The 27217-nt window shown below is 34.8% G+C and overlaps 1 protein-coding gene across 2 annotated transcripts; it reads right to left on the bottom strand.

Annotated features, from left to right (window-relative positions):
* On the bottom strand, nt 1-27102 carry LOC138324723 (DNA repair endonuclease XPF-like). 2 transcript variants are annotated; one of them, XM_069269825.1, is made up of 22 exons: nt 26947-27102; nt 23936-24032; nt 22883-22965; nt 22315-22437; nt 21904-21961; nt 21541-21693; nt 20124-20237; nt 19579-19727; nt 19041-19094; nt 18046-18115; nt 17561-17624; nt 16953-17113; nt 16350-16436; nt 15907-16029; nt 15440-15637; nt 13840-13977; nt 13210-13341; nt 5431-5517; nt 4835-5008; nt 3677-3817; nt 3416-3511; nt 1-1502 (listed from the first exon to the last, which is right to left on the bottom strand). In XM_069269825.1, exons 1-22 carry the CDS (start codon nt 27018-27020, stop codon nt 1257-1259), a joined length of 2622 nt encoding a protein of 873 aa, XP_069125926.1. In that variant the 5' UTR covers nt 27021-27102; the 3' UTR covers nt 1-1256. The 2 variants fall into 2 exon arrangements, with proteins under 2 accessions (XP_069125926.1, XP_069125927.1); XM_069269826.1 differs by lacking the exon at nt 13840-13977.
* Nucleotides 27103-27217: the final 115 nt, after the last annotated feature.

The following is a 27217-nucleotide window of genomic DNA, read 5'->3' as shown; positions in this document are numbered from 1 at the left end:
TAAAGATAATGTTTTAATTTCATTGAAAAATAAATTAATTCTTATAGTATGAGAACATACTTATAAATAAGGTATAACATAGCACTATAAATCAACGCTGGAGATTAGTTGACTTATAACCAATAATTTTACATTATTACAGCATTTCATACATACTACACTTAATACAACACAATTACATTCCTCTCAAAACAGCAATGAAAATGATTACCATAATTTCCTGCGTATTACCCACACTGGAGTATAGGCTGCGCTAAGCAAAATCAGACATTTTCGTAAAATAAATTATAGATAGCCTGCACCGGCAGATTGCCCACTTCGATGTAATCCTTGAAAGTACAGTAAATTGTTGACAGTACAGAAGTAGTATGTACTAATAATAGAATTATTTATGTGAGTCTATATATGCTCTAGTGGTTTTAGTGTGAAAGGGTATATGGTAGGTTTATTTAAAGACATGTTAAGTTATTGATAAAATACTATTGCGTTTGGAAAAAAGTTTTAAATGCAATAATCAATAGCTCCTGTTGATATACTTTAGCATAGTAAGCGGGTTACTTGAACTATTTACCGTAAAAACTCGTGTAATTTTGCTTTGAGCAGGTACTTTCTGGGGCTGAAAATGCTGAAAATTTTATTTTTGCACAGAAAAAATGCGCATAAATCACAAGTTACACTTACGGTACAACATCTAGTCCGCATATTTTTCAAATTTGGTGATAAGTTTCCACAGATAGCCCCAATCGGCTTCTGTAAAATGATTGTACAGCCAGTGGAACTACACAGGAAATCACAGGATAGAGACATCAACCTCCTGTGGAGACACATGTGAGATATTTCAGAGAGTGACAAGTCAACAGGAAGTATTGGGCAAATGTATATAATTGGTACTGATACCTAGCACTTTAAAATGATACTTATCAAACACAAATATTGTTCCCTGGTATCTTATAATATCAATAAAACATCAAAGAAAAATAGCACATGCTCGCTTGGATGTTGATCTAAATACACTGAGTAATATATCAACAAATGGATGGAATCTGTAAAACATCGTATAAATGTGCAGTAAAGTTGTGTATACTTAATTATGACAAGCTTTTTTAACTTGTCTCATTTCATTTAAGTATTTCAATGGCTACGAATAAACATAAAAATTAAAATTCACTTATACACTTGAATTCTTTTCACTGTCAATAATCTCTCTCAAAACATACCCCTACACAGAATAAATTACACTACATGATTGTAGTGGGTTACTTTTTCCTTTTAAATCCACGTCTGAACTCTGTTTTAGATGGCTTATTCAGTTTTTCGGACATTTCTCCCTTCTTGTGCTCGTTGTGAAGAAACTTGTGTAGAGTTTTTGCGTTTGATGAATTTCCCATGATTTCCGTTAATTTTTCTTCTGACAAGGTAGATAACTCTGCAAGATTTTCCACTTTTTTCATGATGAGACGATAGTTCTTAACGTTAACTCCTGGCATTCTTAGCAGAAAGTCCTGCAAAAGGTGGAAAATAAACTACAAATGAAAATGGAATGTTACATTTATACCTGGTAGCCTACATATTTTGGAGCAAACTTTTTGACATAATCATGATTTTTTTTCAATTTTTCTGTTCAAAGGTCCCATCATAAGAAGATAGAGCAGAGATATTATGACAAAGATTTATGTAAACAAATGCTCAGATAAGTAAGTCATGTTGAGGCTTATGTAAATTAGAAACAGCTGATAAACGACCTAGCATATATGTAGGAAAATGCTTAAAACTGAAATTGTCTCTGTTGTTTTTTACCATTGATCATTGATATTACCAGTGTTTGACTATATGAATTTTTTACTATCTACAGGCCATGAATATATATTTACATTCCCTTGCCACTTCTATTATATAAAGTATGAAGGGGTATAAATGACACCCAAAACGTGACCATTATGACATCACTAATGTTGACATGGTTACCTCAACTGATCACCATCAAAATGGCTGTTCCATCTTGTGGATTAAATTGTCGTTGATATACAATTTTCCTGGCCTTGCTTAAACAATGTTAAAGGTAGGTTTCGCCCAACCAAATAAATATTTTTTTGTGAAATGTGATAAACAGAAGAAAAGCTGAAAAAACATATTAAAATACCTCTACCTGATTTCTTTATGCTTCTGAGATTGAACAAATGTGTCTTGAATACAAAATTGAAGGAAATCCTTGATTTTATTACGCTGTCTGTCAGACAAAATAGTATGCAAATAAAGCTGCGATGGATTGTGTTGTCCAAGTATTGTGCATGCGCATTGTCATGCACTAAAAGTAAACAAAATGGCTGAACGAAAGTGTGAAAGATAAAGAAAAATATATCTGAATCAGCAACAAAGTGGAGGATTTTGTGAAATGTGATAAACAGAAGAAAAGATGAAAAAACATATTAAAATACCTCAATTTGATTTCTTTATGATTTTGAGATTGAACAAATGTGTCTTGAATACAAAATTGAAGGAAATCCTTGATTTTATTACGCTGTCCGTCAGAAAAAATAGTATGCTAATAAAGCTGCGATGGATTGTGTTGTCCAAGTATCACGCATGCGCATTGTCATGCACTAAAAGTAAACAAAATGGCTGAAGGAAAGTGTGAAAGATAAAGAAAAATATATCTGAATCCATGTACAATAGAAGAAACAGAAGCCACATCTCAAGCGGAACTTGCCCGAATCTGTTGGGACTTGTGTAACGGCATTGCACGTGGTGAGTTAAATTTCAACACATATGCCAGCGCACAAACAGCCGCAGACTAACTACATGTATATTTGATGTACTAAGCTAGCGAGCGTATGTAAGTAACATGAAGTGTTTTAGATTATATGAAATGTATAAACAGTCCATCGCACTTCGATTTGTTGTTTTTGTTTTTTTTACTAAACATGCCGTATCAAGACTGTCACTTCTATCTGACATTTTGTTGCACGCTTCCATTTGTTGATGCGGCCTCGTTTTGGAAAAAAATATGTCATGTTCTGTGTAAAGCTTGACTTCAATCTATTTTTAGAGGAGTATTTTCCTGGTCAAGCTAGGCAACTGACCATCCATATTGTTCGCTGTATGCATTGAAAATGATCTGAAGATTATATCTATGTACAGGATAAATTTCAATTTCGTAGTCTGTATATTTCATTGGGCGAAACCTACCTTTAATTCATAGACCCCAAAATGAGTAAATAATGTAATTTTTTACATTAAAAGTATTAAACTAGCTTCCTATGGCATCTATGGTCTATATAGATGCTACAGCTATGCAGACAATCATCTCATAATGCACTAACATGCTACGTAAGTAGATTGTCTATAAAGCTCTGACATCTATATAGACCATAGATGCATTAGAAGACAGTTCAATGCTGAAATAAATCTTCATTACCTGAGGGGCATGACTGTATAAATCGGACCACTCCTCCCCATCCTCTGTAGAACCAATCGCCATAGCAGTGACACTGTCTGGTTGAGGGCGACCCATCTACACACAAATAAATATAACGTGCATCAATATATGTACCGTTAGTATAATGTTACAATGCAAAACAAATTTTATAATTGCTTCATTTTCATTGTAAAACTTTGAATATTATATCCTGTTTTTAACAAACAAAGAATTCTTTAATGTCAATTGATCAGTGTGTACCTTCAGTTCTTCGAAGATTTCAGCAGTAGCATATGGACTCTGACACCAGAGGATTCGCAGCTTTGAGAAATGTAGTGTGAGTAAGGCCAAACGGGATATGGTATCTTGTAGTGAAACATCATTTGAAATCTGGTATTTACCCTGTAGAGAAAATTTCATCATAGTGTTTAAACATCTGTTTAAACTTTGAAAGTCTGACATTTTATTCTGTTTAAACATCTGTTTAAACTTTGAAAGTCTGACATTTTATTCTGTTTAAACATCTGTTTAAACTTTGAAAGTCTGACATTTTATTCTAAGTCACCAACAAGCTTATTTTTGTGTCATTAATTTCTGTAAACTGTATGTTTTAAGCTAGTGTCATTTAAAGGCCCACTTTCTTTACGAAATAAAAAATAAAGTTTCTTAAAAACATAAATAACGTAAGGAAATATATATCAATGATATATATGAGGTTACAATACCAAACAAATTCAATATTTCCTGCGTAAACTATGCTAATAGTTAAGATTCATTTCATTGTTTTGCCGTCTAACCCAGTGATAGTCAACTAACGCTTAGTTATTAAGATGACGTTGAAAACATAATATGACCCGCATTATGAAAATTAATATTTAAATTTAATTGTTCAGAAGGTTATGACAGGTGTAGTATTAACCTAAGCTAATAACTATTGCGACTCTACAAAATTATTAATTTCATTACTATCCAATTTTAAAAATCGTAAGTCGTTTCGAAAAGGCAGTGGGCCTTTAAAGACAGTGTAAATGTTCAAAAATTCACAAAAGCTAGTTTTAAAAAAGAATCTTTGGTATACATTTGTAATGCTCTTGTGTAAGACCTCATTATGACCAGATCACTGGTGTTCTAATCAAGTGCACATGCTGCAATAGTATTGTAATTGGTCTACGCCAGAGAGATGCTGACTGGAAAATCTAGTTCAGTTCATACAGGATCCATATTATATCAGTTAATGATAATGTGACAATCCAAATCATTTGACAATGTTGACTTGGACAACTAATATTTATACGCCTCATAATGAAGTTAGGGGGGGTGGGTGGTGTTCTGCAACATGTCCCCCTATTTATATGGAGTTACTAGGTTTGTGCAGAAGGGGATATAAGTCGTCCAATCTAGCGACTGTTCTAGTCTCACCTGCAGAGAGAAGGATTTATTGGCATCAAACTCGATCAGAAGCACCGGTCTCTTGTAATGTCTGCACATCGACACACACTGGTTGAAAAGTCGGCCGGAATTCAGAGAGCCAATCAGATCGCTGACACTCTTACGCTCCACACAAATATCTGGTGTCAGAATGTAGTCACCAACCTTTAATGAGAATCATATCAAACAATGTGATAATATTTAAAAAGGTCTCCACACAAATATCTGATGTCAAAATGGAGTCTCCAACCTAAAGAAACATTTCAAACATATCATGAAATTTTATGGAACCAGATTAAGACTTTGCTAGCCATGGCAAGCAAAAATTAGAACATATGAGATGAGTGTCATGAAATTTCAAATGAAGTTTAGGATATATTATCACATACCTAAAACAACTTACATTCTATAGAATGTTAAAATGTGCTGTAAATGTCTCCAAAGCCCCCATTTTGTCATGACGTAATGGCGTTACAATGAATACCTTGCTCCAGATTAGGATATAAGGGTTGGCATGAAATGTAAAAAGAAAACTAAATGAAACTGCTCATTTAAGAATGTGTTACACCACTTTCATTCCTACTTACCTCTATGGTAACTGGTTCAATGTCTATCCCACGTTTATGGATTAAGGATGGCAGCTCACTACGAAATTCTCTCATGTCCACAATCACCTGAAAAAAAGAAAAAGAACCTCGCACTTATAAAAAGTTCAATATGTGTATCTTAGAAATCAATTCCCTGTCTAGGTCCTGACTCAAAAAATAAAAAGAGAATACATTATAAATTCTATAAAGATTTATACCTCAACGATACATAATGATCTCAACTGTTGTACAGACAATAGTATAGATCAGTCTTTTTGTGTGCCTTATTCCTCAGTGATACATAATGATCTCAACTGTTGTATAGACAATGGTATAGATCAGTCTTTTTGTGTGCCTTATTCCTCAGTGATACATAATGATCTCAACTGTTGTATAGACAATGGTATAGATCAGTCTTTTTGTGTGTCTTATTCCTCAGTGATACATAATGATCTCAACTGTTGTACAGACAATAGTATAGATCAGTCTTTTTGTGTGTCTTATTCCTCAGTGATACATAATGATCTCAACTGTTGTATAGACAATGGTATAGATCAGTCTTTTTGTGTGTCTTATTCCTCAGTGATACATAATGATCTCAACTGTTGTACAGACAATGGTATAGATCAGTCTTTTTGTGTGCCTTATTCCTCAGTGATACATAATGATCTCAACTGTTGTATAGACAATGGTATAGATCAGTCTTTTTGTGTGCCTTATTCCTCAGTGATACATAATGATCTCAACTGTTGTATAGACAATAGTATAGATCAGTCTTTTTGTGTGCCTTATTCCTCAGTGATACATAATGATCTCAACTGTTGTACAGACAATGGTATAGATCAGTCTTTTTGTGTGCCTTATTCCTCAGTGATACATAATGATCTCAACTGTTGTACAGACAATGGTATAGATCAGTCTTTTTGTGTGTCTTATTCCTCAGTGATACATAATGATCTCAACTGTTGTACAGACAATGGTATAGATCAGTCTTTTTGTGTGCCTTATTCCTCAGTGATACATAATGATCTCAACTGTTGTATAGACAATAGTATAGATCAGTCTTTTTGTGTGTCTTATTCCTCAGTGATACATAATGATCTCAACTGTTGTACAGACAATAGTATAGATCAGTCTTTTTGTGTGTCTTATTCCTCAGTGATACATAATGATCTCAACTGTTGTATAGACAATGGTATAGATCAGTCTTTTTGTGTGTCTTATTCCTCAGTGATACATAATGATCTCAACTGTTGTACAGACAATGGTATAGATCAGTCTTTTTGTGTGTCTTATTCCTCAGTGATACATAATGATCTCAACTGTTGTACAGACAATGGTATAGATCAGTCTTTTTGTGTGCCTTATTCCTCAGTGATACATAATGATCTCAACTGTTGTATAGACAATAGTATAGATCAGTCTTTTTGTGTGTCTTATTCCTCAGTGATACATAATGATCTCAACTGTTGTATAGACAATGGTATAGATCAGTCTTTTTGTGTGTCTTATTCCTCAGTGATACATAATGATCTCAACTGTTGTACAGACAATGGTATAGATCAGTCTTTTTGTGTGTCTTATTCCTCAGTGATACATAATGATCTCAACTGTTGTACAGACAATGGTATAGATCAGTCTTTTTGTGTGTCTTATTCCTCAGTGATACATAATGATCTCAACTGTTGTACAGACAATGGTATAGATCAGTCTTTTTGTGTGTCTTATTCCTCAGTGATACATAATGATCTCAACTGTTGTACAGACAATAGTATAGATCAGTCTTGTTGTGTGCCTTATTCCTCAGTGATACATAATGATCTCAACTGTTGTACAGACAATAGTATAGATCAGTCTTTTTGTGTGCCTTATTCCTCAGTGATACATAATGATCTCAACTGTTGTATAGACAATGGTATAGATCAGTCTTTTTGTGTGCCTTATTCCTCAGTGATACATAATGATCTCAACTGTTGTACAGACAATGGTATAGATCAGTCTTTTTGTGTGCCTTATTCCTCAGTGATACATAATGATCTCAACTGTTGTACAGACAATGGTATAGATCAGTCTTTTTGTGTGTCTTATTCCTCAGTGATACATAATGATCTCAACTGTTGTATAGACAATAGTATAGATCAGTCTTGTTGTGTGCCTTATTCCTCAGCGATACATAATGATCTCAACTGTTGTACATACAATGGTATAGATCAGTCTTGTTGTGTGCCTTATTCCTCAGTGATACATAATGATCTCAACTGTTGTACAGACAATAGTATAGATCAGTCTTTTTGTGTGTCTTATTCCTCAGTGATACATAATGATCTCAACTGTTATACAGACAATAGTATAGATCAGTCTTTTTGTGTGTCTTATTCCTCAGTGATACATAATGATCTCAACTGTTGTACAGACAATAGTATAGATCAGTCTTTTTGTGTGTCTTATTCCTCAGTGATACATAATGATCTCAACTGTTGTATAGACAATAGTATAGATCAGTCTTTTTGTGTGTCTTATTCCTCAGTGATACATAATGATCTCAACTGTTGTATAGACAATGGTATAGATCAGTCTTGTTGTGTGCCTTATTCCTCAGTGATACATAATGATCTCAACTGTTGTATAGACAATAGTATAGATCAGTCTTTTTGTGTGCCTTATTCCTCAGTGATACATAATGATCTCAACTGTTGTACAGACAATAGTATAGATCAGTCTTTTTGTGTGCCTTATTCCTCAGTGATACATAATGATCTCAACTGTTGTACAGACAATAGTATAGATCAGTCTTTTTGTGTGTCTTATTCCTCAGTGATACATAATGATCTCAACTGTTGTACAGACAATGGTATAGATCAGTCTTGTTGTGTGCCTTATTCCTCAGTGATACATAATGATCTCAACTGTTGTATAGACAATAGTATAGATCAGTCTTTTTGTGTGCCTTATTCCTCAGTGATACATAATGATCTCAACTGTTGTACAGACAATAGTATAGATCAGTCTTTTTGTGCGTCTTATTCCTCAGTGATACATAATGATCTCAACTGTTGTATAGACAATGGTATAGATCAGTCTTTTTGTGTGTCTTATTCCTCAGTGATACATAATGATCTCAACTGTTGTACAGACAATGGTATAGATCAGTCTTTTTGTGTGTCTTATTCCTCAGTGATACATAATGATCTCAACTGTTGTACAGACAATGGTATAGATCAGTCTTTTTGTGTGCCTTATTCCTCAGTGATACATAATGATCTCAACTGTTGTACAGACAATGGTATAGATCAGTCTTTTTGTGTGTCTTATTCCTCAGTGATACATAATGATCTCAACTGTTGTACAGACAATGGTATAGATCAGTCTTTTTGTGTGCCTTATTCCTCAGTGATACATAATGATCTCAACTGTTGTATAGACAATGGTATAGATCAGTCTTTTTGTGTGTCTTATTCCTCAGTGATACATAATGATCTCAACTGTTGTACAGACAATGGTATAGATCAGTCTTTTTGTGTGTCTTATTCCTCAGTGATACATAATGATCTCAACTGTTGTACAGACAATAGTATAGATCAGTCTTTTTGTGTGTCTTATTCCTCAGTGATACATAATGATCTCAACTGTTGTACAGACAATAGTATAGATCAGTCTTGTTGTGTGCCTTATTCCTCAGTGATACATAATGATCTCAACTGTTGTACAGACAATAGTATAGATCAGTCTTTTTGTGTGCCTTATTCCTCAGTGATACATAATGATCTCAACTGTTGTATAGACAATGGTATAGATCAGTCTTTTTGTGTGCCTTATTCCTCAGTGATACATAATGATCTCAACTGTTGTACAGACAATGGTATAGATCAGTCTTTTTGTGTGCCTTATTCCTCAGTGATACATAATGATCTCAACTGTTGTACAGACAATGGTATAGATCAGTCTTTTTGTGTGTCTTATTCCTCAGTGATACATAATGATCTCAACTGTTGTATAGACAATAGTATAGATCAGTCTTGTTGTGTGCCTTATTCCTCAGCGATACATAATGATCTCAACTGTTGTACATACAATGGTATAGATCAGTCTTGTTGTGTGCCTTATTCCTCAGTGATACATAATGATCTCAACTGTTGTATAGACAATAGTATAGATCAGTCTTTTTGTGTGCCTTATTCCTCAGTGATACATAATGATCTCAACTGTTGTACAGACAATAGTATAGATCAGTCTTTTTGTGCGTCTTATTCCTCAGTGATACATAATGATCTCAACTGTTGTATAGACAATGGTATAGATCAGTCTTTTTGTGTGTCTTATTCCTCAGTGATACATAATGATCTCAACTGTTGTACAGACAATGGTATAGATCAGTCTTTTTGTGTGCCTTATTCCTCAGTGATACATAATGATCTCAACTGTTGTACAGACAATGGTATAGATCAGTCTTTTTGTGTGCCTTATTCCTCAGTGATACATAATGATCTCAACTGTTGTATAGACAATAGTATAGATCAGTCTTTTTGTGTGTCTTATTCCTCAGTGATACATAATGATCTCAACTGTTGTATAGACAATGGTATAGATCAGTCTTTTTGTGTGTGTCTTATTCCTCAGTGATACATAATGATCTCAACTGTTGTATAGACAATGGTATAGATCAGTCTTTTTGTGTGTCTTATTCCTCAGTGATACATAATGATCTCAACTGTTGTACAGACAATAGTATAGATCAGTCTTTTTGTGTGTGTCTTATTCCTCAGTGATACATAATGATCTCAACTGTTATACAGACAATAGTATAGATCAGTCTTTTTGTGTGTCTTATTCCTCAGTGATACATAATGATCTCAACTGTTGTACAGACAATGGTATAGATCAGTCTTTTTGTGTGTCTTATTCCTCAGTGATACATAATGATCTCAACTGTTGTACAGACAATAGTATAGATCAGTCTTTTTGTGTGCCTTATTCCTCAGTGATACATAATGATCTCAACTGTTGTATAGACAATGGTATAGATCAGTCTTTTTGTGTGTCTTATTCCTCAGTGATACATAATGATCTCAACTGTTGTATAGACAATGGTATAGATCAGTCTTTTTGTGTGCCTTATTCCTCAGTGATACATAATGATCTCAACTGTTGTATAGACAATAGTATAGATCAGTCTTTTTGTGTGTCTTATTCCTCAATGATACATAATGATCTCAACTGTTGTACAGACAATAGTATAGATCAGTCTTTTTATGTGTCTTATTCCTCAGTGATACATAATGATCTCAACTGTTGTACAGACAATAGTATAGATCAGTCTTTTTGTGTGCCTTATTCCTCAGTGATACATAATGATCTCAACTGTTGTATAGACAATAGTATAGATCAGTCTTGTTGTGTGCCTTATTCCTCAGCGATACATAATGATCTCAACTGTTGTACATACAATGGTATAGATCAGTCTTGTTGTGTGTGCCTTATTCCTCAGTGATACATAATGATCTCAACTGTTGTATAGACAATAGTATAGATCAGTCTTTTTGTGTGTGCCTTATTCCTCAGTGATACATAATGATCTCAACTGTTGTACAGACAATAGTATAGATCAGTCTTTTTGTGCGTCTTATTCCTCAGTGATACATAATGATCTCAACTGTTGTATAGACAATGGTATAGATCAGTCTTTTTGTGTGTCTTATTCCTCAGTGATACATAATGATCTCAACTGTTGTACAGACAATGGTATAGATCAGTCTTTTTGTGTGTCTTATTCCTCAGTGATACATAATGATCTCAACTGTTGTACAGACAATAGTATAGATCAGTCTTTTTGTGTGTCTTATTCCTCAGTGATACATAATGATCTCAACTGTTGTATAGACAATAGTATAGATCAGTCTTTTTGTGTGTCTTATTCCTCAGTGATACATAATGATCTCAACTGTTGTATAGACAATGGTATAGATCAGTCTTTTTGTGTGTCTTATTCCTCAGTGATACATAATGATCTCAACTGTTGTATAGACAATGGTATAGATCAGTCTTTTTGTGTGTCTTATTCCTCAGTGATACATAATGATCTCAACTGTTGTACAGACAATAGTATAGATCAGTCTTTTTGTGTGTCTTATTCCTCAGTGATACATAATGATCTCAACTGTTATACAGACAATAGTATAGATCAGTCTTTTTGTGTGTCTTATTCCTCAGTGATACATAATGATCTCAACTGTTGTACAGACAATGGTATAGATCAGTCTTTTTGTGTGTCTTATTCCTCAATGATACATAATGATCTCAACTGTTGTACAGACAATAGTATAGATCAGTCTTTTTGTGTGCCTTATTCCTCAGTGATACATAATGATCTCAACTGTTGTATAGACAATGGTATAGATCAGTCTTTTTGTGTGTCTTATTCCTCAGTGATACATAATGATCTCAACTGTTGTATAGACAATGGTATAGATCAGTCTTTTTGTGTGCCTTATTCCTCAGTGATACATAATGATCTCAACTGTTGTATAGACAATAGTATAGATCAGTCTTTTTGTGTGTCTTATTCCTCAATGATACATAATGATCTCAACTGTTGTACAGACAATAGTATAGATCAGTCTTTTTATGTGCCTTATTCCTCAGTGATACATAATGATCTCAACTGTTGTACAGACAATAGTATAGATCAGTCTTTTTGTGTGCCTTATTCCTCAGTGATACATAATGATCTCAACTGTTGTATAGACAATAGTATAGATCAGTCTTTTTGTGTGCCTTATTCCTCAGTGATACATAATGATCTCAACTGTTGTATAGACAATGGTATAGATCAGTCTTTTTGTGTGTCTTATTCCTCAGTGATACATAATGATCTCAACTGTTGTACAGACAATGGTATAGATCAGTCTTTTTGTGTGCCTTATTCCTCAGTGATACATAATGATCTCAACTGTTGTACATACAATAGTATAGATCAGTCTTTTTGTGTGCCTTATTCCTCAGTGATACATGATGATCTCAACTGTTGTACATACAATGGTATAGATCAGTCTTTTTGTGTGCCTTATTCCTCAGTGATACATAATGATCTCAACTGTTGTACAGACAATGGTATAGATCAGTCTTTTTGTGTGCCTTATTCCTCAGTGATACATAATGATCTCAACTGTTGTACATACAATGGTATAGATCAGTCTTTTTGTGTGCCTTATTCCTCAGTGATACATAATGATCTCAACTGTTGTACAGACAATGGTATAGATCAGTCTTTTTGTGTGCCTTATTCCTCAGCGATACATAATGATCTCAACTGTTGTACAGACAATGGTATAGATCAGTCTTGTTGTGTGCCTTATTCCTCAGCGATACATAATGATCTCAACTGTTGTACATACAATGGTATAGATCAGTCTTTTTGTGTGCCTTATTGTGCCTTATTCCTCAGTGATACATAATGATCTCAACTGTTGTACATACAATGGTATAGATCAGTCTTTTTGTGTGTCTTATTACTCAGTGAGGGGCTTTACACACAATACAAAATGACACATCATGTATGAATGGATAGTCCATACAGATCTTCACATCAATAGTATTAAATGAACTAACCTTTTGTTGAACGGATGGATGACTGGTCCATTTAGACTTTCATATCTATGGAACTAACCTTTTGTTGAACGGATGGATGACTGGTCCATTTAGACTTTCATATCTATGGAACTAACCTTTTGTTGAACGGATGGATGACTGGTCCATTTAGACTTTCATATCTATGGAACTAACCTTTTGTTGAACGGATGACGGTTGTACTCCGCCTTTTCTTGTGTTAACTGTAGCATTTGCAGGAGTTGTGTCCCTTGATAAATTAGGATCATCCTCCAATTTCCCATCTTGTTCCTCTGGTATAACCATGGTCTACAATGCAAGTAAATTTGTTTTCAAACAATTAGTTAAAATGAATTAAATAATAATCTTTTAATACAAATTATCATTGCAGGTACCATACCATCCACGATATTCCAGATGTTACCAGGTACTTTTATTAATGTCATTGGACTACATACGCCATAGCACAAAGGAAAGCATTGTGTCTGACAACAGATGAGACAGGTAATTTGGTCATTTGTTGTCTATAAAAGAATCAAATAACAGTATACTGCATAGTTTTGAAGTTTGACGTTGCTCTCTGTTAATCTTTAATGTTATTAAAGGTAATCTTTCTACGCCTGTGCATGATTGGTCAGTTGGTTTTCTCCTGAAATGTCTGCAGTTTTACTATTAGTCTAGGAGTGGACATAACGACAGTGATAGTAACTCCTGGATTATTGAGGATGGCACCATGACATGAACTCACAACAGCAAGGAAAACTGAACAATTTTCAGACTTGGGTGACAACATCTGCAAATACCTACTGCTTTTTCTCTGATAAGGAATTCAAACGCCTCTTTCTCCTTCCTCAGTGTTGTGAGGTAGCGTTGTTCCTCCACTGATCCTGTATACATCAGGAAGTACACACGTAGAGGGACACCAGGCTGACTCGCCCTAAACACCTGTATATACAAAACACACACCTGTATCTACTAAATCTTCACCCTAAAAACCTGTATATACAAAACACACACCTGTATCTACTAAATCTTCACCCTAAACACCTGTATATACAAAACACACACCTGTATCTACTAAATCTTCACCCTACACACCTGTATCTACTAAATCTTCACCCTAAACACCTGTATATACAAAACACACACCTGTATCTACTAAATCTTCACCCTAAACACCTGTATATACAAAACACACACCTGTATCTACTAAATCTTCACCCTAAACACCTGTATATACAAAACACACACCTGTATCTACTAAATCTTCACCCTAAACACCTGTATATACAAAACACACACCTGTATCTACTAAATCTTCACCCTAAACACCTGTATATACAAAACACACACCTGTATCTACTAAATCTTCACCCTAAACACCTGTATATACAAAACACACACCTGTATCTACTAAATCTGCACCCTAAACACTGTATATACAAAACACACACCTGTATCTACTAAATCTGCACCCTAAACACCTGTATATACAAAACACACACCTGTATCTACTAAATCTGCACCCTAAACACCTGTATATACAAAACACACACCTGTATCTACTAAATCTTCACCCTAAACACCTGTATATATATACAAAACACACACCTGTATCTACTAAATCTTCACCCTAAACACCTGTATATACAAAACACACACCTGTATCTACTAAATCTGCACCCTAAACACCTGTATATACAAAACACACACCTGTATCTACTAAATCTTCACCCTAAACACCTGTATATACAAAACACACACCTGTATCTACTAAATCTTCACCCTAAACACCTGTATATACAAAACACACACCTGTATCTACTAAATCTTCACCCTAAACACCTGTATATACAAAACACACACCTGTATCTACTAAATCTTCACCCTAAACACCTGTATATACAAAACACACACCTGTATCTACTAAATCTGCACCCTAAACACCTGTATATACAAAACACACACCTGTATCTACTAAATCTGCACCCTAAACACCTGTATATACAAAACACACACCTGTATCTACTAAATCTTCACCCTAAACACCTGTACATACAAAAATATGTTTATCTGCTGAAGCTTTCCAACATACCTGTACAAAACAAGTAAACAAACCAAGATGGACATAAGGTCTCTGTACTCACATGTACTCACAAGTCATGTTCTCCTCATTCAACTGACCAATATATTAATGTACAGCTTATGTGGTTTCTCTCACCCGAACTATTTTGCTAGACCTTTATTCCCCCGATTGACATTTTTATAACCTTTTCTTTTAATTCCGATACATTACAGAACACTTAATTTCTTCCTCTCTTATTTCATTCACCTCTGAAGTTGCATATAAGGCTGATCAAGTATTTGATTAAGAAGAGACTAAATGTTTCTTGAGGGGTCAACTTACCTCAAGCTCCCGTACAAACTGCATGTCTGCATCATACAGGATGACATATCGAGGCTGTATCTCCTGGAGAGTTCGAGTGAGCCCTTTATGGTCCGAGCCCCCGTGGAGGGGGTGAATTACTGTTACTGGTTCCTTTATCAGGCCATAGTAAGCATCCTGGGAGGTACAGGTAGGGTCTGAAGGCTTGTTATCAGCATCCTTGCGGGGAAGAGAACAGCATATTTTTTTTATTTATTTTGGCTCATCAAATTTTAGGGGAATTTGGAATAGGTTTTAGCAGAGTGATGTATTCATGTACTAGACTACTAGTATTTGTAAAAGGTGCCATACTATCATAGTACAAAAAATAAAATTAGGCACTTATATTTTAGCTTAAAATGTTTGCAGTGCAAAGTGCAAAAATGACATTACAGCTAAGATATGTATGTTAACAGTATATCTCTCAAATCATCAATAAATTCTACTACCAAGTCTACATCCATGTCGTCCTTGTGTAACATCTGTGTAAGCGTTAGACCTGCGTCATTGGACTTAGCTTTCTCCTGCTTCTTCCCTCGGACTTTGGCATATCTATCAAACCTGGCCTTCTTCTACAAAACAATATGCAAAACAGGCGTGAGACCATCATCTAATACATAGCAGGTGAACAAATTAGCCTTTCAACAGAATAAGGAATGAAGACCTGTGACAAAAGTTGCCATTATTGAATTTTACACTTGTATGGAATATGGTACCAAACCATTGTCAGATTTTGAGTAGAGTTTATCTAATGTTAAAAAGTAAATTGAAATTTAATCCTTAGTCTTAATTCCTCTAACCTTTTATTTTTAGTCAATTTTACTGAAAAGTTTGCTGAATTTGAACGTTAAATCCAGTATTTATATATGTTTATGGCAGGTTTTATTCTTACCGACACATCTTCTAACAGCTGGCCTTTGATGGCTACAGACTTGTTGTACAAACGTATCAACATACTCTGTCCTCCCTCACAAAGGTACTGAAATAAAAACACTACAGGTATGATCCTTCTGACTAACAACAGAGGAACCCACAATGTCAATGCTTATTAAACCATTTTATGCTATGTTCATGTCATATTTTCATTGTGTTATTTTAATTTTCATGATTTTGACACGATATTTCATGTATCATAAACCAAAATCTAATAAATGATCAACCTAAAGTAATTTCTTTACTAATTGATTTTTAACCACCACTTACTAAAATACACATTGGTCCCTACTTTTATTTTCATAAATTGAACTTTAAATCTATATCTCTTTACTTAACATATGATGTAACTGATTCTGATATTAATTCTCTCTTCCAAATCTGGGTTCACCACCCTTTTCCCATAGGACTGACCCAATACCCCTCTTATCCAATCAAGTATCCCTCTTATTAAAAAATTATTGAATTAACAATGCTGGTATCTCTTTTCTTAATTTATTCTCCGTTTTCTTTTTTCTTTTTGTTGTTGTTGTTTTTTAATAATAATCAATCTACATCTTACCTCCCTCAGCTGACTACAGGTGCGGTCATCCTCCCCAGCAATAAGAACTCTGCCTTGTTCCTTGTCCCCCTCCAGCTTTCCATTTTCCTCACGAATCTCCTTCAGAACATCTGACAAGGCCTTCCACTTCGGACAAAGCTCAAAATTAGGCTGTAAATCAGCTAAAAGCATATGGAAATGTCAATTACATTGTTCATAAACTTGTCATATAAATATTAAGTCAACAGATTTGTCTATGCAGCATAATACTTACAAGTTTCATATTCTTTTATTCATGATACATGTCATTCAATATTTCACTATCTGAGAAATTAACAAATTCTTACAGCTTTCTTGTGAAGCAGAGTCCTTGTAAAATCCATTATTATAGAGATAGAATAATTTCAGTCATTAACAAAACTCACAAAATTAACCTTGAGCAGTCCTAACCTTTTATTTATATACAGCACAAATTTTCTGTCATCAAATTTAACTAGACTTACTAAATATGCCAGAAACTATCCATGATTTCCCATCATAGTTTAAAATTAAACTATTATTCTTCAATGATTTTTTGCCAGAATATTTGAACAAAAACTAAAATGAGATAAATAATCACTCTGTCTTACCCTTCGTTTCACCACCGTCCTTTGTTTTTTTCTCTGGTGGGCCATAGATTCTCTCCTTAGCATGCTGTAAGAAAAGTAAAATGAATAAACTTTTGTTTCCCTCTAATTATCTTATGATTGCATCATTTCATGGTTAATTTATGAATATGCAAAATGTCACAATTTTATATATAACCTATAAATCTTCACTTAAGAATTAATTTCCATAAAACTGTACATCTTCTAGAAATATTGACTTTAAAGCAGTTACACTGATTTTAGCAAATTACTATCAATCTTATTCACAACAAAAAGTTGGAGGTACATTGTCATAAAAAGTGGAATTTTGTAAAGATATCTATCAGAAAGTGGAAACAGCTGTGGATCCAAGTGAATACATTGAAAAATCCCAACGTGGTGATTCCTTCTAGTTATTTAGTGTTGTTTACATGTTTCAGCTTGAATCTTATATATTGAGTCTGATATATCCTGGAATGTTTACGTACCATAAACAGGCTATCAGCTGCCTCAAGAAACAGCCATCCTGTGTTCTGGCCAAATGTTTTCTCACTGCTTCTGTTGGTGGAATAATACAAACTATAAGTACTGATAATTTTGTTTGGATTAATGAAAATGACTTTGAGACTGTAATATTCTAATGAGCTAAATCAGCTAGCTTGACCACTGAATCATTTTCACTGGTAGAGCACCAATAGCACCCTTGGAAACCCAGTGTCTTAACCCCACTACGCTCCGTTCAACAGACCGTAGGCTAACGTGGGTAACTGACAATGACCAATAGAGTACAAAGGATTCAGTTATTCATCTGATTTCTTTACCTATGATGTTTTTGGCCTAAATGAGGCAACAAAGATACAAGTATGTACCAAATTGCATAATGACAAAGAAACAAACAAATTAAACCAATAACAAAATACAAATATCATCCTATGTGGAGAGGTTTCCTAACAGGAACAACATAGAATCTCTGTGGATGATTAATATGACACTGTAAGAAAAATTAACGATACAGTACCCCAAGGAATAGCCTGTATACACAACAAAACAGCCCAAGACTATAACTGTCGCCAGAGTGAACGACTAATACCCGGTACCCCTGCTGCACAAATTTAGTAATAACTCCACTAATAGGGGACATTGAAGAATACTATATAGTTTACTCAACTCCCCTTTATATCAGGGTTCTGTGTACTAAATTTTATCAAAATAGGATGAGTTGGCTGGACAAAGTTGTGTCTACAGACAGAAAGACAGACGGACAACCAGATTCCAGTATATTCCCCTGGTACCCCCTCCCTCCCTGCCTCTTAACAACACACACACACACATACACACACACAAAGTATAACAAGAGTGTCAATCAAAGATTGAACTTTATTTCCTGTTACAAGTATACATATGCTGACATTTATCTTTTACTCTGCAATAAAAGTGTGGTATCCCACTAAAACAATAATAAGAGCCTGACCAAGTTACGTACCTGACAGAATTCACCATGCTGTAAAATGTTACGCAATCATACTGAGTCAGATGTCTGAAACAAAGAATGAAAACCTCTTATTTATGTATACAGAATAAACACTGAAAGCTGCATTCAAATTTTAAATTGATATCATATTTCCCTAATATCTTACATTATTTACAAAAATAACATTTGTAGTCCAAACTGGTCACAACATATGTGGTAGTTTAAGACACAAGTCAACAAATCTTAGTCGGTAAACAATTTTTTTCTTATGATATAGGTATTAAAGATATAATAGATAATATATCTCTTCATCACAAAGAAAACTTCAAACAAATTGATAAGGAAATACAAAGTTTCCCTGCAATACCCCTACTCCATCATTGCATATTACAGAGTTAGCTCCCTTGGGGGTAGGTATCGATTGTTACGTTATTTGTGAAATGTATGTTACGTAAAGCTCGCAAACACATGACGTCATAATCAAAACCTATCTGCAAGGGCAGATATCCCTGTAATATGCAAATACGGAATAGGACTAATAAATACTTACTTAAGAATCAGCCTAAGTGTTTTGAGATCAGATACGAGTTGTCTGGTTTTTGGTCCAATCTGATGCCATATGGGATCCAGCTGCATTCGGATGATGGTGTCAAAAGCCTTGCCTATGGAATTCTCCACTGTGATCTCATCGGCATCAATCTATCCAGTGAACAAATGAAGGGTAATTATTACACTTTCTATGGATAATTAAGGAGCAACACCTACAGAACTTCAGACATCTACCAAGCAGGTCTTAGAGAAATTTACAAAGAGTCCTAACATAAGGTTTATACTCACTCCTATGTTTCTACTGTAACTAAAACATATACACATAGATTCGTTTTCTGATTTCTAATCATCATCAAAATAAACAAAAGTTAGTTGACAGTACACTGTATCATATTAATACTAGAGTACCGGTATTCTGTTCACCAAAAGGATGATACAGATGTCGGATAGATTTGGCTTTTCTGATATAAACCTAGATTGCTAAACCTGCCTATATTGACACAAGATTTCCGTATTCTGTGATATTCCATATAAAGCAGTACTTACCGCTGTCGTACATCTTTTAAGTTCCTGAATACAAGCATTGATCAGGTCCAATATAGCAGTCTGACAAGCTAGCATGGCCGACGTCAAATGGACATGGATCTCCACCACATCTACCTGAAACAGTTGTACATACATAACCTTCAGACCATCCAACACAGATAGACATACAAAGACTTACCGGCAGCAGGTCACACTTCTATCTAATATCCACCTCATTTAAGATGCCAACAAAGCATAAACAATACCCAACATGTGAAAAATAATTGATGTATAATCATTGTTACGGTTTATATGTGTCTAATTAACACAAAAATGGAAATAAAAGAATATATTTTGCTTTTGGTGCATGCACAATCAGTACTTAATTCCATATCATGCATAGTGCCACGGAATTTTTTCGGAACCCAATAAATTATTTTTAATATTTTTATCTTAAATTGAAATATGAAGCTCAAACTGTTCAATGGCGGTGGTGGTGTAAAGTAAGTAAATTTTCTTGCTATAGAAATATACTAATTATCCCATAACTATGCATGTTTCACAAAGGAAAAACCATGTGATAAATTCCATAGCAGATGGTTATCATTTATATTTACACACTCCAGTGTGTAAACACCTACGGCGCCTCTGATTGGTCAATTCTAAGATCTCTTGATTCCGATTGGCTCTCAACTTCGGGCTACTTTTCATAGCGCATTTTCTTTTAAATAACATTGTATTTACTGTTTAACAGGTAGTTGCTTATTCAAAATATCAAACAATAGAATATTGGCTCTCTTTCTGAGCACTATATTTTATCGTGTAAAGATATCACTACACAATGTATGGTGGTAAGTTTCTTTGAATGAAGACGAGAAAATGGTCACCACGGTATAAATATAGAGCTAAAGTTATGGGATACATAACTTATGTAACATAAGTTTCCCAAGGCTAAAGCTTGTGTCTTTTTAAAATTTGAAAATTAACTAACTCGAGTTTGATAAACATGATAAACAACAGTCACTTGTTGGGGAACCTCTATTTCTTCTGCTCCTGTGTTTAATTGATAGAGAAATAAATACCATTCATCGGCGGTGGAGCATCTTTAAATGTCCCTCACAACATATTTTGCTATAGTTGTAACATTTCAAATTCATTTGACGAGTCCTTCATATCAACTCTAATAATATATGACTAACAATCATTTTATTTCGTATTAAGAAAAACATGTTTATAACAAACATGTTTATACCAAAGTCATTTTGTAGGTCTCTCGAGATTCGTTAATTAAACCGTGTTTTACAGTATGTGTACCTATACATGTAACTGAACCATTTTCACTGTCAGACAATTTATGTTGAGAAGAGGCTTTAACTTTTTAAATCAAAACTCTATAATTAAGAATATGGCTATAAATTACACTTGCTATTGACAGTACCTTGTGTTTCTCCAGAGAAGTCACCACACTGGCGTGGAATCTTGGCCACAGAAACAGTTTACGGACAAACAAATTCTTCATGATCCTCTCAACATGAGCGAACCCCACAGTGAAGGCACCTGCATTGTCTGTGAAAGCCTTGATAAATCCACTCTGTGAATAGGTAAAGAAAATTGCCAATTAGATTGAGTTTTTTGTATATAAAATACTGGTGCAGTAATACAAGCTTATGTTACATTGTTGGATTATACATATGATACATTACCAATACAAGTCATTACTGTATTTTCCGGCTAATAAGTCGCACCTGTGTATAAGTTGCAAAGGCCTCTTTTATGATTTAAAATCTTACACATATTTTACCTTGTTCTTTTGTCTAAAAAGGCGTAAAATGAAAGCTTCCTGGCCTGATTCCACAATTCTGTAAAACATACAATTCCAAAATTAATACAATGTAGTTCTTAACAAATAATGTACCAATGTCTATATGGTAAAGATAATTTTTAAAAGTACCTACTAAAATTCATATTTATGCATTTTTCTCACAAAAATTTTGCACTTAAAGGTTTTAACCTAATGCATATTCTAATTTTGTTTCATAGAGCAAAGGCTGCAATTATGCTATTATTCATCATTAGGCCATCCTGCTAATATTAATTTTGCAACAAAATTTATTGTGTCAAATACTGGTAAGAGTAGTTTGTGCTAACATACGGTAAATGTTTGAATCATGACTTGTCAGAATGGTGATTAAAACAAAGATTGTGTTCCTACCTGTGGGCCTTATACACCAGAACACCTGTGACATGATCCAAAGGTACCCGGTCAGTAAGAAGGTCAACCACCAGGATCCGTGATGTCACAAATAAAACACCGCCTTGTACATACACATTCTGTCTGTGGAGAGAAACGTTCTACCTCAGGACCACACTGAACTAACTTTTATGCCTCGGTCTTGTGAATGATTGTCAAAAGTAATATTTTCGTAAATAATCTTAATTCAACGGAAAAAATGTTCCAAAATTGACATATAATTTCATGAAAAACACATACATGTACATATATAATATCTAAACATATACACACGTATATTGTATCACAATCTTCATGAAAAACATCTCATCTGAGCAGTTTTTCACCTGTTATTTGTACAAATGAAAATTAACATTTGCTTTATTATGCAATAAACATCTATTTATATACACTTGTCACTACTTGTAACTATGAAATAATTTGATAATTCAATAATTCACTCATACATGAAATAAGCTACATGGTCATGTTATTGAATTCCAGAATTAGTTATATAGCTCTGTATAGACATAAAATACATATTCCATACCTTTCTGTCGCACTTATTTCATTGGTAATCACTTTAGGTAGTGGCTTCACATTGTCGTTTTCAAGCTGCTCAAGGAAATATTCCTGGGGGAAAAGACAGTTTTGCTTTACACTATCTTATTATTTCAAAACTATAGTATGGCCACTACATTTGTCATCTTGATTAACAAGCTAAACAAATTAAGCGACGATTGCTATATCTAAGAAGGAAAAGGCAGTGTTTAAGACTGATTTCAAAATCTTAAGGACATTTTGAGGTTTAACCAAAGTTTTGTTAGGACATTCTCTATTGGAATGATGAAGGATTTTCAAAAAACTTTAGGACATTTTGGAAGAGTACTGGCAAAATGGCCAAAATTTAGCCCCAATCTGAATAACAGAGGGTTATAACAGTCATTAGTACATAACATGACTTTTCCACGCGTTTTCATTGGCTCAGCCCCGGGCACTATTTAGCCATAGTCCCAGGACTATGGTTTCCCGCGGGACTATGGTTTCCCATGAGACTATGGTTTCCCACGGGACTATGGCTTGGTGCTTTTTGTTACAAACGTCATATTGACGAAAATGACTTCACGTTCGCTATCTGCGCTGTTCAATGGCAAACAAGCTGTGTGAAACATAAATGGCACAGTTTGGAAACTTAAATGCTGACGAATTTACAAAAGAAAAATAGCAAATTGAACTGGACAGGCAACGAAATATGCAGTGAGCATTTTCAAAGATTTCTGCCTGGAAAAATGAATAGACACTTACGACCATGACATTTCTAAACGTTAAGACATTTCCGCATTCGTTTAAATAAATTGTTATATTCGTGATCGTACGTAATTGTTTGTCCTGGATTTTTTTCAATTATGTACTAAAAACATCATTGCCTTCTTTTGAGGGCACTATGGTCTCATAGTGTTGCCTCCAGATGGCGTAGTACCCTCACCTCTAGCTCTGGTACTATGCCATCCCTCGACAACACTATGAGACCATAGTGCCCTCAAAAAAGGCAATAATATATAAATATAGTGATGTCTTTTTCATCCGTTTTCCCCATACTCACCTCTTCTGTTGACGATGACCCTATAACCAATACAAGGTTTGATTCATCGCTGTAAACCTTGAGGAAATTCAGAAAAACCCTGTCTACACCAAGGCCCCTATGATAAAAGAAGAACAAGTATTTAAGTGATTGACTATCAGCCAGATTAACTCTTCACATGTATATGCATTTTACATTAAATAAAGAAAATAATATTTTAAAATAAATTGGACCATAGACCATCATTACAACTGCTTCTTTAATAAAATGATACAATTTTACAGAATTTGCCTGCTTAGTTCTAACCTATATTTGACGGACTACTATTTTGATTGAATGCCATTTTTGTTCTCATAATTCATGATCAGGACACAAACATGCATGTGTACATGTCACACATATACACTACTGAGTATAAATCTGTGTTGATGTCTTTGTTCATTTGCTGATTTAATACGTATAGAGATTGAACAGTGTTTTGATTGCGTTAAAGGATGACTGTAGATATAGTTCCGATTGTTAAATGGTTATAGCTTCTGTTTGATTTGCAGTATAACAATGACACCTTTCCTGGTTTTTTTTTTTTTTTTTCAATTTTATCATATGTCAATAATGTCTATTTTGAATAAAAAGTGAAATAACCGAGGCGGAACGACTATTGGTATGTATCGTTGTCAGGGTATATATAGATGTAGTGATGCAGTCCGAAGTGGAGCGAGCCACCGTATTTGATTTTCAACCGAGGAAAGTTACTGTAATATAGCCTATTGAGGGTTTGACCCTTGAGCTACTGAATGTTTGTCATATATGTATCAGTCTATGAACTCCATGTAGACTAAATTCTTCATAGTCATGACTTTTACTTTATTGTACGGAGGATAGACAAGTGTTTGCGTGTGTGTAGGCCTATTTTGAATGCAAAGACGAGGCTAAAGCTGATGATACTGTTTCGGATAGGCTACCTGTAATGGGTTTTTTTCTGGAAACCTGTATATAATCTGTTAACCTATTGTTCGCTTAGATGCTCCCAGAATTGTTCACCGACAATCAGATGTTCTGTATATTTAGGTGAGATGAGTGACCGTACACACATGTACATCTGACATAACTATGGGATTCCCCGAACATTCCTGAGGATAGCCCTCCAGTTGTAGCCCCGACAAGCGATTCATTTTGTTGTTTATTACCGTTACAATGTCTGATCACATCTTTTGTTTTGATGTCAAATACATATTTAATTGGATCTAATAAAAACTCTTTATTTTTATTTTGAAATCTTTCAAGTTATGACGCAAAATCTTATCGAAGCGTGAACTAGAAGTAGTCTTAACCTGCACTGCGTTTGTATTCATACGTCATAGTGATTACGCTAATTTGAACGCAACTACCCTCCCATTGACTATATAGGGGCATATGTAAATAAATACATTTAATACATAACACTTTACTTCTTCAAGGAATTTCATAATAATTAACAAGAGGCCCAGAGGGCCTGTATCGCTCACCTGGTTTGTAATGCCAAGTTATGTTTTCAATACAGGTTCATTGTTTCTTTTCTAAAGGAATTTAAATATTTACCTCTATTTCCACTATCAGTCCCCGCTACTCCTGTCCTCGGGGGTCAGAGTCAAAATTTATAAAATCTCTATTCCCCTTTCCCCAAGAATGTTTGTGGCCAAATTTGGTTATATTCCATGCTTAACTGTATTACTAGTAGCGATTTAAAGGATATACCTTTATTTCCCTATTGGGCCCCGCCCCTCCTGCCCCCGGGAGTCATAGCCAAAATTTATACAATATCTGTTCCCCTTCCCCCAATGATGTTTGTGGCCAAATTTGGTGTTACAATCCATGCAGAACTCTAGGACATGTAGCGATTTATAGAATTTATCTCTATTTCCCATATTGGGCCCAACCCCTCCTGCCCCCAGGGGGGTCAGAGCCAAAATGTATACAAGTTCTGTTCCCCTTCCCCCAATGATGTTTGTGGCCAAATTTGGTTACATCCATGCAGAACTCTAGGACAAGTAGCGATTTATAGGATTTACCTCTATTACCCTTATTGGGCCCCGCCCTTGATGCCCCCAGGGGGTCAGAGCCAAAATTTATACAAGTTCTGTTCCCCCTCCCCCAAGGATGCTTGTGGCCAAATTTGGTTACAATCCATGCAGAACTCTATGACTAGTAGCGATTTAAAGGAAATGTTGACGGACGGACAGACGGACGGACGGACGGAACCCATTTGTATATCCCCCGCCAACTTTAACAAGAAATTGTTGTAACGTAGACTGTCGTTGAAGAGAGAAAAACGAAAATAACCAAAGCTCTGCGTTGGGCCGTTTTCGATTATAATAGTTCTTCCCACAAATCCATCTAATTATAGAACATTACATAAATTAACAAAAATATGGATATAGAATTTAACATTATATATTTGAAAGTATAAAAAACATTATATTTTTGATAACACTGATGTTAAATACCTAACGAAAGTTGATGCGGAAGTGCGTATGAATATCAAACATTTCATTTTGGAGCCACACTGATGGCGGGAATGTCTTTCGAAAATGCCACCGACCCAAAAAAAATTTCGAACAAGTGCTTTGAAACTAAAACATTACAAAACATATCACGGAAGTTTATTCCCAAAAGACAGTTTTAAATATATTTAACGATTCTTCTGGTTGTTTATTTGTTAGAAATTTGATTAATAAAGCTTTCTCTTTGTCTGCTGCTCTTGGTGACTACGTAAGTACGGTTTGACTGGTTGGACCTAGTTGTTCCTTTATTAATTAAAGACGGGCCTGGTGATTTTATATTGTTTTCAGGCGAGGCAGCCTTGACAAAGCTCTCACAGGCCTGTATCAAAAACTGCAGGTCCGTCAGGATTTATAGTTGAAATAATGACTTAACCAACGGTCGAACCGGTTGTTCCGAATAAACGAAAACGGCCTTGGTCTCCGGCGCGGGCGCGGCACGGGATACAAAAATTATAAATACAAGCAGAAGAGTGCGAGTATAATTAAAATTACTTCGCAAGAACTGTTAGCCCATCTTCGTGGTATCCATCAAGGAATATCTGGTTTTCATACTCCAACAGACTCATTCTCCACCACTTTTCTTCCTCTCCGAGGGCACATATTCGATTTACCAGCTCAGCATTCCCTTTTCATGGGAGCCGCCATTTTCTTAATTTGCATATGAAAAATATAGTCGATAACATTACGCTTTTTACTGGAATGACAGTAGAGAATATTTGATATAATTATATGCATTATGATACACATTATCTTCATTTTATGC

The sequence above is a fragment of the Argopecten irradians genome, chromosome 6 (assembly GCF_041381155.1).
Source record: "Argopecten irradians isolate NY chromosome 6, Ai_NY, whole genome shotgun sequence".
NCBI classification, from domain to species: domain Eukaryota; kingdom Metazoa; phylum Mollusca; class Bivalvia; order Pectinida; family Pectinidae; genus Argopecten; species Argopecten irradians.
The sequence above is the reverse complement of the archived record's forward strand: the minus strand, read 5'-3'. Positions and strand labels throughout refer to the sequence as shown.